We start from the raw sequence: 17894 nt of genomic DNA on the forward strand, positions 1-17894 counted from the left end.
GTAAATGGTGCAGTTAGAAATTGGAATTTGCTGCAATAACCTGATTTATCTCTTTGTTACTGTTACTGAGTGTTAGGTTCACTGTCCCACTGACTCAATCTCAAATGGTAACTCTTCTTTTGGTATGTGCTGTCACTTCCATGGGTTAATTCGAGACTATGCCAAATTTGTCACTGTACGAGTATTATCCGGTTTCCAAATTGTACTCTGTTAACTGTGATGGCGCAGTGGTTCGTATTCTTAATGTGCCCTTTAAGGTTTGACTTGCTGAAGGGAATTCTTGTGAAATATGAGTCATTCTCAGATTTCATACATTTGCCAATGACATCTTATTCTTAGTAAGGCAACAACAAAAAAGTTGTATTCTTCTTCTTCTTCGTTCATGGGCTTAGACGTTCACTCATGTTTTTAGCACAAGTGGATTTTTACGTGTATGACCGTTTTTACCCCGCCATCCAGGCAGCATACGCCGATTTCGGGGGAAAAAAAGTTGTATGTTTCTGGTCACCGGACCCTACCTAGTTTTTTCTCGCCGACCCTAGACTTTTTTTTTAATTGCATTTGTAAAAATAAAATAAAAAAGCGTCAAAACGAAAGTGGCATAACCCCGCATCGCTTTTTTCTCATTTGTTTTGTAATGTGTTGTCTTTCTCTTTGTATAGTAAGTCCTGGAACGCCGAAGAAGAAGAAGAAGTATAATAAGTCCAGTCTCTTTGCGTCACTGTATAGTTATTTTCTACCCTGACCAAAAAAAATAAAAAATAAATAAATAAAAATAAAAATACCTACCTACCTACCCTATTTTTTGTAGCCATGTTACCAGAAACATACAACTTTTTTGTGTGGCCTAAACCAAACTCGGCATTTTGATCAAGGGACTTAAATACCCATGAAAACACCAGTTGATATTTTACTATGATAATTGATTACTTGGTATTGTTAAGTGTTCTTTTATTTATATTTGTAAATGAAAGATGTACGGATTTATGTTTGCTTTTTTGTACAGGAAGTTTGAAAAATGCCGCGAGCTAAAGCAAGAGGTAGAGATAGAGCTGAAGCTGTAGAGAGGCAAGCAATTGCAGAAGAAGAAAAGCAAGCTGCGGAAAATGGAGGGAGACATGAGGAGGCAATGGAGGTGGAAACAACCAATCCTCGCAATTTCAACATTGATGGTAAGATTGAGAATACAAGTTACAACTATGTGAATATTGAATCTCCTCATAATCATACCAAAAAAACAATAGCGTGGAGTTAAACCCATTTACCCCCCGAAATCGGCGTATGCAGCCTGAATGGCAGTGTAAAATGGTCAGGTGTTTCACAGATCTGTATTTGGAATCCATTTGGCACTCTGGGGGGACAAATAATAAGGTTGTTTTTTTAATGTCTTTAGATCTATTCCGTTGCAAATGTAGCCCAAGTGTAAATTGGCTACTAATTCATCATAATATTTTTCTATATTCGTGTTTATCAATTATGTAATGCCATTATCTGTTCTAACGTAACTTTGAGATGCATGTGTCAGACACCTGTATATATATTGTAAATGTGAAGTGAATGGGTTCAGTGCAAGACACCAAAGAGGCACCCTCATTGTGTTCTCCTTACCTGGGGTCAACTAACTACTATTGCAACTACTACTAGTACTCGGTGCATACTTCATCTAACTCCCTTTAATGCTACAACAGCGTCCTCCTTCCGCCCCATTACAATTTACATAAAAAGAATTGTACTTTCACAAAGTACTCGCATTCACAACGTATGAAAACTGAGATTTTAAGATACAGTTGTAGTACACCTAATGAGCCATTTTGGGAAAGTTTTCTGTCAAATTGTACCTCAAAAAGTTCAAGGGACATTCGCTGTGCTGTAATTTAGATACCCCTATAATGATTTGCTCTAAAAATGTTTTGTAACTATGCTTATTAATTAAATGAATTTAAATCAGCATTGACATCAGCTCTCCTGTATCAGGAGGCCCGATTCCTTCCATCTTCGTATCTTCTAATGGTTACCACGGAGCAAATAAAAACTGTTGCAGGGCCTCACATCCACGTCGGACATCGGACATATGAGGATATATTTTTCAAATGTCCTATACATTTTTCATGCAGGAGGACAAATGTCCTATTGTTTTTGTCACAAAGTGGTCAATGTCCGATTATTCTATCATTTGATCCGGACATCGTCAGTACTTCTCAATTTACAGTAGTTTGAATGCTAATTTATCGATGAATTGCGAAGCAATGTGTGGCAGACGAAATTAGACACTTTGTGCCTCTAGTACCAAAGAGTTTCCAAGGCTCGCAACTCGGAATGCTCGAAGCCAGTTGAGAGTTGCCTCCCTTCGCGCTTTCCCCGAAAATAACAAATATGCCGCCTAAACGAAATCTGATCCCAGAAAAGGGACAGAAGAAATTACACTTCAAGTCCCTTCCCTCATCTGTCAGTAGCACGGAAACTGAGCTTCCTCCAGCCCCAGAGCAGTTAGAGCCCGATCGCCCAGGTGAGAATGTCGATCGCGATGGTCAAACATCGGAGCCGAAGAAAGACACTACCCCCTCCCTCACCCCCACGCGTAACTTCGTCTCAAGCTGGGCGACATCATTCCCGTGGGTGTTGCATGACCCAGAGAGGAAACTTATGTTTTGCACCTCATGTCAGCGCACAGGGAAGTCCAACACTTTTACCGTTGGCTGTTCGAACTTTCGCAAATCGATCATCAAGAAACCAAAGACCATGCTGTTAGTGTGCAAGTGCCATCTCTCCAGAGAGACAAGGAGATAGTTGAAACCCGACAGCTGACAAAACAAGAAAAGGGGGCAGCTGTGGCAGTCAAAGCTGCTCACTTTTTGCCAAAAAAAGTATTTTTGTTCTTTTACCCTCGTGCCAAGAAACTAGTCAAGTTTAATTATATTTACGTTTTGTTACGGGAAAAAAATGGCCTATTGATTTGTTTTTGTTCAGGACAAATGTCCTATCACTTTTACATTGGCCAGGACATTTGTCCTATGCTACCTCTCATGGATGTGAGTCCCTGCTGTTGGATTCAGGAAGTCAAAATTGGGATATATATATATATATATATCAAACAAATGCACGGTCCGTGCTTTACGATGCTTAAACGCATAGTACAGCATAAAGACTTTGTCCGCTGCACAAAGATGTAAATGTAAGTTGGGGAAAAAACAAAAAACTCTCCCGATCAGACACAACCAAATGCCTACCCACTTAAACGTAAAGATCGTGGAAACAGTTTTCAAAATTGTAAACAAAGAATGGAGAAAAAAAAGTTCTCCCCGACTGGAAATTAAACCCTGTTTGCTTCACCATGATGAAAGGAAGATAATAAAACACACTCGTGATTAAAACTTTTCTGAATGATATATGCTTTTTTTGACTCAACATATCATGACTTACCTGACCAGGAGTGGCATGAACACACACACAATTTGTGAAGAATTTGTTTAGAAATGACTGTTAGTATTGTGTTGACAAAAGTGAGGCAGACAGGCAGAATAACATCAACAAAGATATTAATCTCATGTGCTGAGAAGAAACTTGGTTCTTGCTCTTCCATTCTCTGATTTCCTTCATGATAATGCATGTGATCATTAACCTGATTAAGTGGTGTTTAGCAGTTTATTGGATTTTGTCTTTTATCTTGTTGATCTACAGATTTTGGCGAAATAGAGATTCCAGAGGCACCACAGAGAGTGGCAACATACGACGTGAACGGCCCAAGGCTTATGATCACACACATTGTGAATGAAAACTTCAAGTCCTATGCAGGAGTGCAAACACTGGGACCATTTCACAAGGTATGTTGTTGTGACCAGTGTCTAAATCACTCAATACTGTTCTTTTCATCAGTGAAGATTACTCCAAAATATCAATTTCTGCTTACTATATAAAGACGTTTAGACAAGGATGATTTTATTTGTCATTAACACCAGTGTGCATATATTATTGTAAGAACAGACATTATTTTATATAAAAACATTGTATGTTTGGCCATCTGAACTGGGACAGTCTGTAATCATACCTTGTTTAGGGTTCCCATAGCTTGAGACAGGTTTGGGAAAACTGAAATAATTTTTCAGGTGTGAAAAGCTTTGACAATTCCACAGACTTTATGAAATTTAGAATTTGAAGCAATACTACTCAAAAGGGCCACCCCTGATTTTTGACTGCATTGTTTTAAATGCAGCTCATGGTCAAAGCCAAAGTGAGATAACCGTTTGGTGTTGAATAAAAGTTGAAACAGTCCTTTAATTAGTCAGTGCAAATCTGAAGGCATGTTCAAAACAGAAAATAGATACTGGCGCTCATTGAAAACAACAAAAAAGTGCCTAGTTATTAAAACAGCAGGAACATGGGAAGATGGTCAGTGAAAGTTTGAGAATTCTTAAGAGAGAAAATATGGAACATCCCTTAACGACCCCTCCTAAAAACAACCCCCTGTGTTTGCAGACGGATTTTCTGGGCACAGATGCCTTTTACATTGTATGAAGTATCTAACCTCCAAATGGCGACGCCCTCCTTTTTCACATGTCCGACCTACCAACAAAGGGTCAATAACGACTTTCATCTTAGGCCAAAAAAAAAAAATGCTTTGGTTACGGTTTCCCGACCGACCCTAACTTTTTGGGCCGACCCTAAACTTTTTTTTTGGTCCTAAAGCTAAAAATAAAATGAACCAAACACATACATAAACAACAAAAAAACCACACACACACACAAAAACCCACCGAAAACGACAACACCACGGCACAGAGAAAACATCGATCGCCGGCGAGCAGACAACAACAAGCCCGACAAGGGACACCACTCCGCTTTTTACAACTCCCATATCCAAGGGAAGTCAGTCTCGTGCGTTCGTTCGTTGCGCGAACGTAAAAAGATGTCGTCTGCATTTGCAATCGTATTCGGAAAGTGCGTTCATATCGAACAAACACGACTGATAAGTCGGTACTCGAAGAATGCAACCTTGGTGGACATTTTTCATGATTTTCATCCAACTTTGGACGGCAAACTGTTCGGGATAAAATGTGTTGGGTCGACGAAAATAAGTGCCGAGCCCGAAGACTCTTTCGAACTGGACTTTGGCATGACTCTCGAAAACTATTTTTATCATTTCAAGAGGGACCAACCAAAAAAAAAAAAAAAAAAAAGTTTAATCGACCTACCTACCCTATTTTTTTGGGCCATGAAACCGTAACCAAAGCATTTTTTTGGGGGGGCCTTATTAACCAGTGAGTTTCAAAGTTCGTAATTACCCAGCACACGCCCCCCCTCATTGGACGTGCAGACCGTCATGAGCCAGGTGTGATAGTCAGCAATGCGTGCAAATCTAGTGGCCTGCGACTGTCCCCATCTCGCCTTTTGTTTTCACAATTGAAGGACTGCTAACAAATCAATAATGAAAGAATGATCCTGAATAAACATTTAGTTTGTTTACAACACTTCTCTTGACTCGAGTTTGTGAGGCGTTGTTTTTCAAAGTGCTCTGTCTTAGTTCAGCTTTATTTTAAACGCACTGGCTATACGCACTTGGAGTGCATACATGGATCAGAATCTTGCATACACTCCGGCTTTAACTTCTGGTCGCGAAGCGAATTTGCCATTCGACACCACTTTGCGATAGGAACGCTGAGCAGTTGATTATAAGAGTACAGAGCAGGCGTGGGAATTGTCCGCCGAAAGGCAAATTTCCGCCAAAATGTTTTTTTTGTTCCGCCGAAAAAGCAAAAGTGTCCGCCGAAAAAATGAATGGGAGAGGCAAAAATGGTTCTGAAAACTGAATTTAATGGCAAATTTGGAGCTCAGATGACACCAAATTGCACAATTTGGGTTCTTTGGAGAAAAAAATGTCCGGGGGGGCATGCCCCTGGACCCCCCTAGTAAGGCTAAGCGCTTCGCGCGGTCGACTTTGATATTACTTACAAATTTTCAGCAGTTTTTACTTTTTTCAATTCCCATGCCTGACAAAGAAATGACAACAATCAGATGCTGCACTGCCTTTGCTGTAACGTAGATTACATTTTCGGGATGTACTCAAAAGACCAAACACTGAATCGCATCAACACTCGGAGCGTCATTCAACACCATTTTGTGAAGGTACGCTTCACTTTCGATTCATGGTATCACTATCAAAGTACGCTGGGAACAAACACAGACAAAAACAAACACACACACGAAACTGATGGCAGTTTTATTGTCGGAGTTTGGAACACATTTGGAGTGTGTATCGACCAAGAAACGGTTGTATACTATGCGAATGTACATTATTTGCCAACCCTCGACACTCCGGAAAAGATATAGCGGAAGTCCATACGTCAGACTGATTTTTCATTGGCTACTTCCTAACGACTTGTTAGGGGGCATTTCATTAGCTACAGATTTGTAACAGAGCTTTTCATTGTTGGAGTGTATACAGACTCATCGATTCTGTATACATTCTGAGAGAGTATAGCTTTTGCCCATTTAAAATCGTTGAGAGGTGGTGTTTACATGGCGACTCTAACAAAACAATGGAGACTTTTGACGCCAGAAGATAGAGTAAGTCATAGATAGAAGCAACAAAGGTGAAATGAGTAAGTCATGGATAGAAGCAACAAAGGTGAAATGAGTAAGTCATAGATAAAAGCAACAAAGGTGAAATGAGTAAGTCATAGATAGAAGCAACAAAGGTGAAATGAGTAAGTCATAGATAAAAGCAACAAAGGTGAAATGAGTAAGTCATGGATAGAAGCAACAAAGGTGAAATGAGTAAGTCATAGATAGAAGCAACAAAGGTGAAATGAGTAAGTCATAGATAGAAGCAACAAAGGTGAAATGAGTAAGTCATGGATAGAAGCAACAAAGGTGAAATGAGTAAGTCATGGATAGAAGCATCAAAGGTGAAATGAGTAAGTCATGGATAGAAGCAACAAAGGTGAAATGAGTAAGTCATGGATAGAAGCAACAAAGGTGAAATGAGTAAGTCATGGATAGAAGCAACAAAGGTGAAATGAGTAAGTCATAGATAAAAGCAACAAAGGTGAAATGAGTAAGTCATGGATAGAAGCAACAACGGTGAAATGAGTAAATCATAGATAGAAGCAACAAAGGTGAAATGAGTAAGTCATGGATAGAAGCAACAAAGGTGAAATGAGTAAGTCATGGATAGAAGCAACAAAGGTGAAATGAGTAAGTCATGGATAAAAGCAACAAATGTGAAACCGCAAACGGAATTGTAAAAAGTCTGCGAGTGGGTAAAACCTAGATTTAGTCAAAAATCAAAAGACCAGGAATCTATTCGCAACAGGTGGGAGAGCGGAAAAAGCTGTGACAGAAAGCATATAAAAACAAGTCGCGTAAGGCGAAAATACAATATTTAGTCAAGTAGCTGTCGAACTCACAGAATGAAACTGAACGCAATGCCATCGTCAGGCCACCGCTCATGGCAAAGGCAGTGAAATTGACAAGAAGAGCGGGGTAGTAGTTGCGCTAAGAAGGATAGCACGCTTTTCTGTACCTCTCTTTGTTTTAACTTTCTGAGCGTGTTTTTAATCCAAACATATATCTATATGTTTTTGGAATCAGGAACCGACAAGGAATAAGATGAAAGTGTTTTTAAATGAGCGCTTCTGCTAGGCAAAGAAGGATAACTCTTCGGTACTTCGCCGCTGGGGGCGCGCGAATACCAGGACTCGCTTTTACGTCCGCCTGTCCGCTATCTAAGCTTTCGCTTTGGACTCGTTCACTCCACGCTCAGTTCGACACTTCTTATTTTTTTCGCATCAAAACATGTCGAGGCCGTATGGTACCTGGACTTTGTCCGAGTTGAAAGCTGAACTGCGACAGCGGGATGCACGAACTTCGGGTCGGAAAGCAGATTTGGTTGAAAGGTGAGTTCAAAGTTGCTTCAGACTGAAGTTCAGTGATTTCTGTCAAGTGTGTGTCAGTTCGTGATCGCCGAAACTGACTGAGACTGACGTCGGCACGGTTTTGTAGCCTTTATTTTGGGCTTAGTTTGGAGAAAATTACTGCGGAAAAAATTAAAGGTTCTTGTTTAAAATTTAGCCCAGATTACTATGATAGTGGCACTCTTGACTCTTGTGCTGACTGAGTAGGCATGTTTTGAGACGTTCGTGAAATATTCTCCCACTCCACTTCCCACCGATCAGCTGTCATGTTCCCTCCACTGTGTGATAAGACTTAGTTTAAATTAAAATGTAATGCAGATACAGACACGTTGCTACACAAAAAAAAATCATAATTAGAATTAAAATTGTGAAAATCAGACTTAGCAACTTAATTACTTAGTTATAGTCATTGAGTCATTGTCATGGCCCAGTGATGCATTGAGAAATTGGTTTTTTTTATTGGGGGGTGAGGGGGGGGGGGGTTGAGGGGGGTTGGACTGTCCCAGAACATAAATAACAGAAGACAATATTTTGAATATTCAGCTATATTTAGTTTATATTTATTAACTCTACTGCTTGTAGAGTTTACATATGAACATTTAAATATGCACACATTAATTTCATACCCATTGTGTGATTTCAGGTTGGAGTTCTATGGGATGGGCTGAACAAACAACTACATCACTCCCCACATCTACCTGTACCATTAGTACACATAAAAATACCGGATAAACCCGTTAAAGGAACAGAGAAATTTACAATCACTGAGCCTCACATACGCCTCAATCACTGAGAGGATATTTGGATAATCAACCACCAGTACATACAAGTACACCCCAACAAGGGAAATGAGTAATAGTCATCTATAAATGATTATTCTCAATCGAGAAACAAAATGATAAGGATATGAATTTAAATAGTTGTCCCCTGACGAGGCTACCTTTCACTTTCCCCAAAAAAACACTATACAATCACACATTCAAAGAAGTTGTCCAAACAGCTTGAAACTGTAAATATAGCCGAAAAGTACCATCTTTGGGAGAGGTACTTAGGGATCTCTGGGCTGCCAACTGCATTTGCCGGGTTTCGCAGACTCTTGATTTTTAACCCCTATTCTTTAAATTTAAGAGTTGTTGCAGGTCAGGTTAGTTTCAGTTGTTCATGGTTTACTTGTGTCACTGTGTGATGAATAAAGTGTCATATATATGCCTGAACGAATTGGTGAATGTCTGTGTGTGATGAGAGTGATAAATGAACGAAGAATTGTGCAATGCATGGATGGCATTTTGTGTTTGGGCAGACTTCTGATAATATAATATTTTTTGCAGTTTGCAGTTTGCAGCAAAAGATAAAATTATTATCTGAACTTGATCGGTCAATTCAACTTTATCCATTAGCTGTATATGAAATATCAGGAGGATGCATAACACACTGTCAATCATTTTGCAATTGTTTAAAAAAAATGTGAGTTTATGAATTCAGAATCAGATTGCTAAGACTGTGTAGTGCTATTTGGCAGAATATATTAATCTGTGAAGAATCACTTTGATCTTAATTTGAGCATTGAATGAACTACTGTATAGCTAATATCTCCTTGTAATCTTGCAAGAATGAGCACTGAAGATGTACTGATTCATAGAGTAGGCTTAACTCTCACTCACTGATGCATATAAAAAACTAAATAAGCACACGCACAAGACTCAGTATTCACTGCTCACAAAATCAATGCATAACATAAACTGTACACACAGACAAATGTAAGTGTAAAGTTTCAGTTGATTAATCACTAGTACAGTAATAACCAACAGTTAAACAAAACACACAGACCAGCACAAAAAGTGAACAACACCATTATACATCACTCAGTATATGAAATATATCTTGGCAAACAGATTAAAGCCTGCCATATCACATACTGACTAAACACAGACATTCCAGGTACTATGGCTCTGTGGTGGTGACCACAAACTAAACAAACTAAAGTTCCAGGTTCCAACGACCTGCCTACCGTTTTTTTCTGGACTGTTTGCATCATTAAAGTTTGCGTACCGGTTTGAAAAAATACTAGCGCCATCACTGGTCTTTACTCAAATCGGATAATGAATTTTGGAATTTACCCATTAGTATCACTAATACATTGATCCACAGCTGCATTCTTATAACCAGTGAACAAAAAAGTGCAACAGGGCTTATTTGTGCCCTGTGATGTTCAGGTGAATACCACTATCCCAGATGCCTTTAGAAACAGATGTGAAAAAAAAGTTTATGATTTTCTCAAGAAAACACAAATGACTGTAGTATTATGCAGTACTTGTAGAAAGAAAAGTACGCAGTCATATCAAGTTAGGACACGTCTACCTCAGTGTGAGCATGCCTGCATAAAACATAATAGCTTTGGATTTGACTAAAAGAACAAGAACAAACATTATGCATGTTTAGACACGACGTTGTTCCTGAAGTTGCAAAGCGCAAAGCACACAGACAATATGACTGTGGCCTGCTAACCATCCATCGCTTTCTCCTCTCAACATCTTTGGAAAACTTAAATCCCTTTGCTTTGTTGCAGTTCACTACACAACACTTGTTCGGCATTCTTCCGCAAAATATTATCTCTGCCGCTGTGTCCCGGTCAGTGACACGACTGTGTTACCCTTCCGCAGCGAAGCGAAATTGCGGGCGCGCCGCTGGAGCACAGGCCTGATTCTCGTGCGCCACCTAGCGGTAAACCCGGAGAAGCGTGTTTCCAGCAGAAGCGCTCATTGATTTGGACAATTTAATTTTGATAATAATTTTTATATATTTAATTTTCAGAGCTTGTTTTTAATCCGAATATAACATATTTATATGTTTTTGGAATCAGCAAATGATGGAGAATAAGATAAACGTAAATTTGGATCGTTTTATAAATTTTTATTTTTTTTTTACAATTTTCAGATTTTTAATGACCAAAGTCATTAATTAATTTTTAAGCCACCACGCTGAAATGCAATACCGAAGTCCGGGCTTCGTCGAAGATTACTTGACCAAAATTTGAACCAATTTGGTTGAAAAATGAGGGCGTGACAGTGCCGCCTCAACTTTCACGAAAAGCCGGATATGACGTCATCAAAGACATTTATCAAAAAAATGAAAAAACCGTTCGGGGATTTCATACCCAGGAACTCTCATGTCAAATTTCATAAAGATTGGTCCAGTAGTTTAGTCTGAATCGCTCTACACACACGCACACACGCACATACACCACGACCCTCGTTTCGATTCCCCCTCGATGTTAAAATATTTAGTCAAAACTTGACTAAATATAAAGAAGTTGCCTTCTCTGTAATGAAATTCTACCCCCAAATTCCAAATAAAGACGACCCCCCCCCCCCCCCTTTTTTGACTCACATGCGAAGCAAAAGTGAGTCTATGTACTCACCCGAGTCGGCCGTCCGGCCGTCCGGAAAACTTTAACGTTGGATATTTCTTGGACACTATTCAGTCTATCAGTACCAAATTTGGCAAGATGGTGTATGATGACAAGGCCCCAAAAAACATACATAGCATCTTGACCTTGCGTCAAGGTCAAGGTCGCAGGGGCCATAAATGTTGTCTAAAAAACAGCTATTTTTCCCATTTTCTCTGAAGTTTTTGAGATTGAATACCTCACCTATATATGATATATAGGGCAAAGTAAGCCCCATCTTTTGATACCAGTTTGGTTTACCTTGCGTCAAGGTCACAGGAGCTCTTCAAAGTTGGATTGTATACATATTTTGAAGTGACCTTGACCCTGAACTATGGAAGATAACTGTTTCAAACTTAAAAATTATGTGGGGCACATGTTATGCTTTCATCATGAGACACATTTGGTCACATATGGTCAAGGTCACTTTGACCCTCATGAAATGTGACCAAAATAAGGTAGTGAACCACTAAAAGTGACCATATCTCATGGTAGAAAGAGCCAATAAGCACCATTGTACTTCCTATGTCTTGAATTAACAGCTTTGTGTTGCATGACCTTGGATGACCTTGACCTTGGGTCAAGGTCACATGTATTTTGGTAGGAAAAATGTGTAAAGCAGTTCTTAGTGTATGATGTCATTGCTAGGTTTAGTTATTTGACCTTGACCCTGAAGGTCATGTCAAGGTCAAGCATGTGAGTCGTATGGGCTTTGCCCTTCTTGTTATATATTTTTTTTTATACAACCAGGGACATTTTCAGGGTCATTAGTGGGAGGATTTACTGTATCAAGTAGCAATAATGAATGCGGCATTATAACCTTTATTATCAGGATACAGAATCCTTTAGTATGTGAAAATCTTTCAAATATGCTGATCATACTTTGGTTCATATTTCTTTGCTGTGAAGCTTATTGGTGACAATGCTGTATGCTGTGCAGAGCTTCACCTCCATTGTGGGGCCCAATGGCAGCGGCAAGTCCAACGTCATTGACTCCATGTTGTTTGTCTTTGGTTACCGTGCCAACAAGATCCGTTCCAAGAAGGTCAGCGTGTTGATACACAACAGCGAGAATCACAAGGACATTAACTGCTGTACTGTTGCTGTGCATTTTCAAAAGATCATCGACACTGGTGTAAGTGTGATTCAGTGAAAGAGTTGATTGTTTTACATTTTAAGGCAGCTCTCGCAGGGAATCTGCCAATTCAATTTAATGATCTATCATTATATGTGTTTTCTGCATGATTATGAATGCCTTTGTATAATTCTTACACTGTTATGAAATGAAGGGATGATAAACCAGATATCATTAATATGGCTGGCTACTATTGTGTGAAAACTTTGCAAATGTCTAGTACGTACCTCCAAACCACCGCCCTGATATGGCCCTTCGTGGTCGGCTGGGCGTTAAGCAAACAAACAAACAAAAAACAACAAAAAAACCTCCAAACCACAGCTTGACAGCTGAACAGGTATGTAAAGGGAAATTACAAAAAAACACTGCATGAATGTAAGAACTCTGCTCACCAGTCAATTAACTAGAAAACAGTCAATCGGCTCTAAGTGTACATCATGAATTTTGAAGTGTGAGATTGGATTTTCAGAGCTGCTATGCTGAAAGCATAGCATGCTAGTTGCTACATTTTAAGACAAATTGCTACCCTGTTATGCCAAGCTTAAAATTGCTACAATCAAACAACTAATGACAAGCATGTAACAGTTTTCTTTATCTTGTGAGTCCTGGTACTCATTTCTGATCCCCACTCCGTGCTGCGGTCAGAGCTTGTGTCATAATACATTGTTCACACTGAAAAAACTCTATTGGCCATTACGTTGTCTTTTTGTCTAAATTAACTCTTTTTTTTTTAATGTTTCTATTCTTGCACGAAAAAGCCTAAATGTGGATGTGTGGATACATTTTACACAATGCTACACCAAAATACAATGTGCTATGCTGAAAATTCATAAGAAAATGTAAATTGCTACACTTGAGGGTTGGCAGGTCTGGATTTTACCCATTTTTCACTGACACTTTGACATTTTAATGTTTTTGGCTCACGTAAGTGTAGCCTATGCGATCGTAACTTTGTCTGTCTGTGCGTGCGTGCGTCTGTGCGTGTGTATGTCTGTGGTAGAAACTCTAACATTTGAAGACGTCACATTACATTGACGTCACATTATGACGTAAGAGGGTTAGACGTCACGCGAAGGAAGTACTGACAGTCTCGGTCATTATTATTTTGAGCGCGCCGAGACTAGTTGGCAGTCGTGTCCTTGTAAGTAGGCTACATGCAGACAGACAGATCTAGATCTAGTGTCTCGCTTTCTTGCACAGTTTCACCTATGCTCTTTCTGTGTGTGTGTGTGTGTGTGTGTGATTGAGTTTGTGTTACTGTTTGTCTATTTCTTACGTGAGCCTTGATGGCTTCGCCTCTTGTTATTTTTGTGCCAGTAGGAACTCTGGTTCTAGTTTATGTTTTTAGTGTGTTTCATTTACTTCAGGATGAGATAGATATGGAGTACTCTCAGCAGGTGGTTGGGCTTGTGTTGACATGCTTATCAACCGGATTAGGGTGTATTTTGTGTGACTATTTGATGTGACTTGACATGTTTAGCCAGGAGAAGATGAGTTCACTGTGGTGCCGGACTCACAACTGGTGGTGTCTCGCACAGCCTTCAAGGACAACACATCGTCTTACAGCATCAACAGCAAGCGGGCAACTTACAAAGAGGTGGCTGCGCTTCTCAGGGGCTCTGGCATCGACCTTGACCATAACCGATTCTTGATCCTGCAGGTAGCCACTCTATATCCTGTACAATGGTCATATTTGGTCAGCAGGTCATGGACTGTCTTGTGAGCTCCAGTGTTTAAGATCAGTATTAGATATTCAATATTGTTTAATTGATCGCTGAATGTATATGTATACAGGAGCTCTTGTCTGTCTTTTTTGTGTGTGGTGTGTTTGTGATGACATTTGTATTAATCTGTTTTGCACAGGAGGTGCCATAGTAGTGTATAACTTTAACCTCTCACCTAAAGGCTTGCTCAAAATGTACACTGTAGTAGTGTCACAAATAGCTACACTGTATCTCTACCGTTAATTTGAAACGGAGCAGGATGGTGAAAAAGATGTTAATTTTCACCTGACTGAAGTAAAAACATCTCAGAACCTGTCCTCGGAACCTGTCCTAAAAGAGTTGATAAGTTGTGTTGTTGATGCCATTGTCCAGGGAGAGGTTGAGCAGATAGCCATGATGAAGCCCAAAGCACAGTCGGAGCATGAAGATGGAATGCTGGAATTTCTGGAAGACATCATTGGCAGCAACCGCTTCAAGCAGCCCATTGAAACCTTGTGTCAGCGTGTGGAGCACCTGAATGAACTGAGAGCTGAAAAGGTGGGAACTAATGACACTGTCCTGCCCTCGTCACCTGCCATGGGCATGACAATAGCAAAACACACTAGGCAAAGTCTGTCATGTGCATTATTTCATAACATCTTCCGGAGCATTTTGTCATGATGATTCAAGCTGCCATTCGAAACATGACTTGCTGTCTATTAAAGATTACACTCTTTGGCTCAACATAGAACAAGCTAACTCCATGGCTAACTCAGACACTGTCCATTCCAGGTACATTGAAAACGAAAGAAAATGTTTTCAGCAATTGAAATGATAGGGGAAAAATAGGTATAAACGGTGGGCATAGTCCTCAGGGGTGGGACTTTTCCGTGGACACAACTTATGAATTCCGCTGGAGTAATCTATTTTTCCGCGTCATACTATTGCCAGTATTGGATTTAATCACATATTCTTACTCCAATTCTTATGAATGCATTGACTTTAGTCCCACATGCTAGATGTCGAAAAACCTCTCAAATTACCTGCCCTTAGTAGGGTGGTAACCAAGCTAAAAGCGACGCCATAGCCGTTGCTATGGCCTGACCTTGCTCGGTTACCCATAACACCCTGCGCACCACGTGAGCGCCAGCATCCGTAATAATCATTCTCGACTTTCGACAACACACGGTGGACGTGTCCGAATTTCGCTCTCACTTTTGGCCTTCACATGCCTGCTCGTCCGTGAGACTAGCCGGTTCTTGGGGGTCTACCTGTCCGTCTACCTTTTGGGTGAGATCTTTCCTTTTTACGTTTGGAATGTAAATGTTGATAGCTTTGTTTTGAACACGCACGCAGATAATTTTTTTCTGGGTGACTGTTTTTCGCCGGTCTTAAAATGGCCGACAACAAAGCTAAACTGAGTGCGAGACTGGAAGGCGACAAGGCTCTTAGCCCAGTTAAGAAAGCTAAAGCTAAGGGTAAAGCCAAGAGCGTTGATTTGCCTATTATGCGGGTAGAAGATCCGTCAAATAGCACTTCGTTTGATGTTCCTATCCCTCCGAGGACGGGTTCCGTTCGCTCACAGCTCTCGTCCCCTGATGGGGGTGAGGAGCCGGGGCCTTCAGCCCTGGGCTCGTTAAAGTCTGAATTGTTTGATTTTATTTCTCAACAGTTTGCGTCTCGCTCTGGGGTCCCTCCTCTGCCTCCGGCGGTAGGGGATCCTTCCTCCCTGGCTCGGCTGGGGTCGTCGTCGTCGTCGACTCCGGCGACTCCTGCGGATGGGGGGGGTGGCCGGGCGGCCATTTCTTCTGCGCACTTGCTTGGTGCACCTGACCAGTTCGGGCCTTCCCTCTCTGCCTCTGGTAGTGCTGCGGTTGCGCTCGAACACTCTCTCCATAAGGAGAGGGGGTCTGCTTCCTCTCTTTCTCTTCCCGCTCAGCTTGCTTTTAGCAACACTGCAGTGGGAAGTCAGCTCTCTCCCCTTGTGGGAGAGGGAGAGAGGGGGCATGGTAAGTCACAGCCTGGGCTTGGTCCCACCTTGTCCCACTGGGGGCAGGGGGCTGTGTCAGCTTCTCACTCTTTCCCACCCTCTGGGCGGGACTGGGTGGGGGCTGGTGTAGCGGCTCACCCTTTCTCGCCCGCCGGGCATGATCGGGTGTCCGCTGTTGGACTGGCGTCTCAGTCAGTGCCGCTATTGTCCACTGCTAGCAGCCGCCCCTCTCCCAAGCAGGGGTGGTGGGGCAACGGGACTACAGCAGGTTGACGGGTGGGGGCGGCCTTTCACGGTCTCGCCTCTCACTCAGTCTTACCCCTCGCAGGGTTCGCTTGCTGCAGCTACGAGCCAACTCCCACCGCATGCAGCGGGCGGGGTAGCTCAAACTGGCCAGACCGGTTTTGACTGTTGGGGCCAAGCGCCCGGTCAGCGGTCTACCGACAATGGGCCTGGCGCGGCTTTGTTGGGTGGCCCCCTCCCCCCGCCTTCTTGGCGGGCCTCTGTGCCTACTGTCTACCCTTCTACCCCAGTGGGGCAGGGGGGGGATGGTGGGTGGCAAGCGGGATCGGGTCACGCTTTTGTTGCTCCTGTCTCCCCTCCTGTGTACAGTGATACTGTAGAGGCTGGGGATTCGGATTCTTCTGTGGAAGATGAGGAGTGTGTAGCCTTGCCTTTTGGGTTTAGGCAAGCCATGAGAAGAGCGGCTTGTGTGGCAGCTCGTTACTTTCCGGAGGGGGTGGTGGATTCAGGACAGGATGTCTCTTTTCCACCATCCGCGGCGAATGATTTTCGGCCTTCGCAGGGGAGTTCACAATCGTTTCGTTTTGTGGAATCGCCTGCCGTGGCTTATCACATGTCGCAACTTTTGGCTCGACCGGCCCCTCAGGGCAGCGGTCTGTCGCCAACTCCTTTCCCTTTGTTGCATGCTCATGATACAGCGCCTGCTTCAGCCGATCCATGGCTAGCGTCAAACGCGCAGGCCACTGCTTTTTCGCCGTTAGTGCAGAAAAAGCTGGACTGGAATGTGAAGTCAAGGAACTTTGTTCAGACTTTTGCTTTGCCGAGGGCAACTTTGCCAATTCCGCCGGAGTTGCTTGCCTTGTTGCCAAAGCAACCTTCTGCTAAGGAAGGGGTCTCGTTCTCGGACGCTTCTCTCTCTTCTCTGGAGGAGATTGGGCGTCTTGATCTTGAATTGGCTTCTATGGCAGAGTCTTTGCTCCGAGCTCTTACTCGAGCTGTTGCTGGCTCTTTGGAGCCTTTTAGACTCAGGGAAGACGCCTCAGCCAGTGACATCTCCATACTGCTTGCTGCTTTGGGGATGGTGAATTCTGAGAGGATGAGCATTTCAGCGAGGCTGTATGCTCATGCTGTCTTTTCACGGCGTGATTTGCTGCTTTCTCAAGCAGGCTTTTCCCAGCAGTCCACTGTGGACTCGCTGCGTTCCTCGCCTTTTGTTGAGGGCTCTCTCCTGGGTAGAGTAGCCCTGGATGCAAGGCAGCGGGAAGTTCAGGAGGCTAAAGACAGACATCTCGTTGGGATTTCGTTTAAAATCCCAAAGAAATCTCAGTCTTCTAAGCCTTTCTGGAACAAGAAGCAGCACAACTCCTCTCGTCCTAAGGAACAGGGAGATAAGGCCGCACCAGCTAAGGGTGCTCCTTATCCTAAGAAACCCTCGTTCGGGAAGGGGAGGGGTGGGGCTCGAAAGCCC

The 17894-nt window shown here is 42.2% G+C and overlaps 1 protein-coding gene and 1 long non-coding RNA gene across 4 annotated transcripts in view; both read left to right on the top strand.

Moving 5' to 3' along the window:
• LOC138983685 (structural maintenance of chromosomes protein 4-like) overlaps positions 1-17894 on the top strand; it is an 87847-nt gene that overhangs the window by 7174 nt on the left and 62779 nt on the right. For all 3 annotated transcript variants that reach the window (XM_070356961.1, XM_070356964.1, XM_070356962.1), the window contains exons 2-6: positions 1007-1172; positions 3679-3821; positions 12296-12490; positions 13971-14150; positions 14587-14751. In XM_070356961.1, coding sequence (XP_070213062.1) covers positions 1019-1172; positions 3679-3821; positions 12296-12490; positions 13971-14150; positions 14587-14751 — 837 coding nt within the window. In that variant the 5' untranslated portion in view covers positions 1007-1018. The remainder of the gene's footprint in view (positions 1-1006; positions 1173-3678; positions 3822-12295; positions 12491-13970; positions 14151-14586; positions 14752-17894) is intronic.
• Positions 7619-9124, top strand: LOC138983680 (uncharacterized). The gene is made up of 2 exons (XR_011461231.1): positions 7619-7892; positions 8554-9124. It is a non-coding gene; the product is annotated as an uncharacterized lncRNA (long non-coding RNA).

This window comes from Littorina saxatilis, linkage group LG13, assembly GCF_037325665.1.
Source record: "Littorina saxatilis isolate snail1 linkage group LG13, US_GU_Lsax_2.0, whole genome shotgun sequence".
NCBI lineage: Eukaryota > Metazoa > Mollusca > Gastropoda > Littorinimorpha > Littorinidae > Littorina > Littorina saxatilis.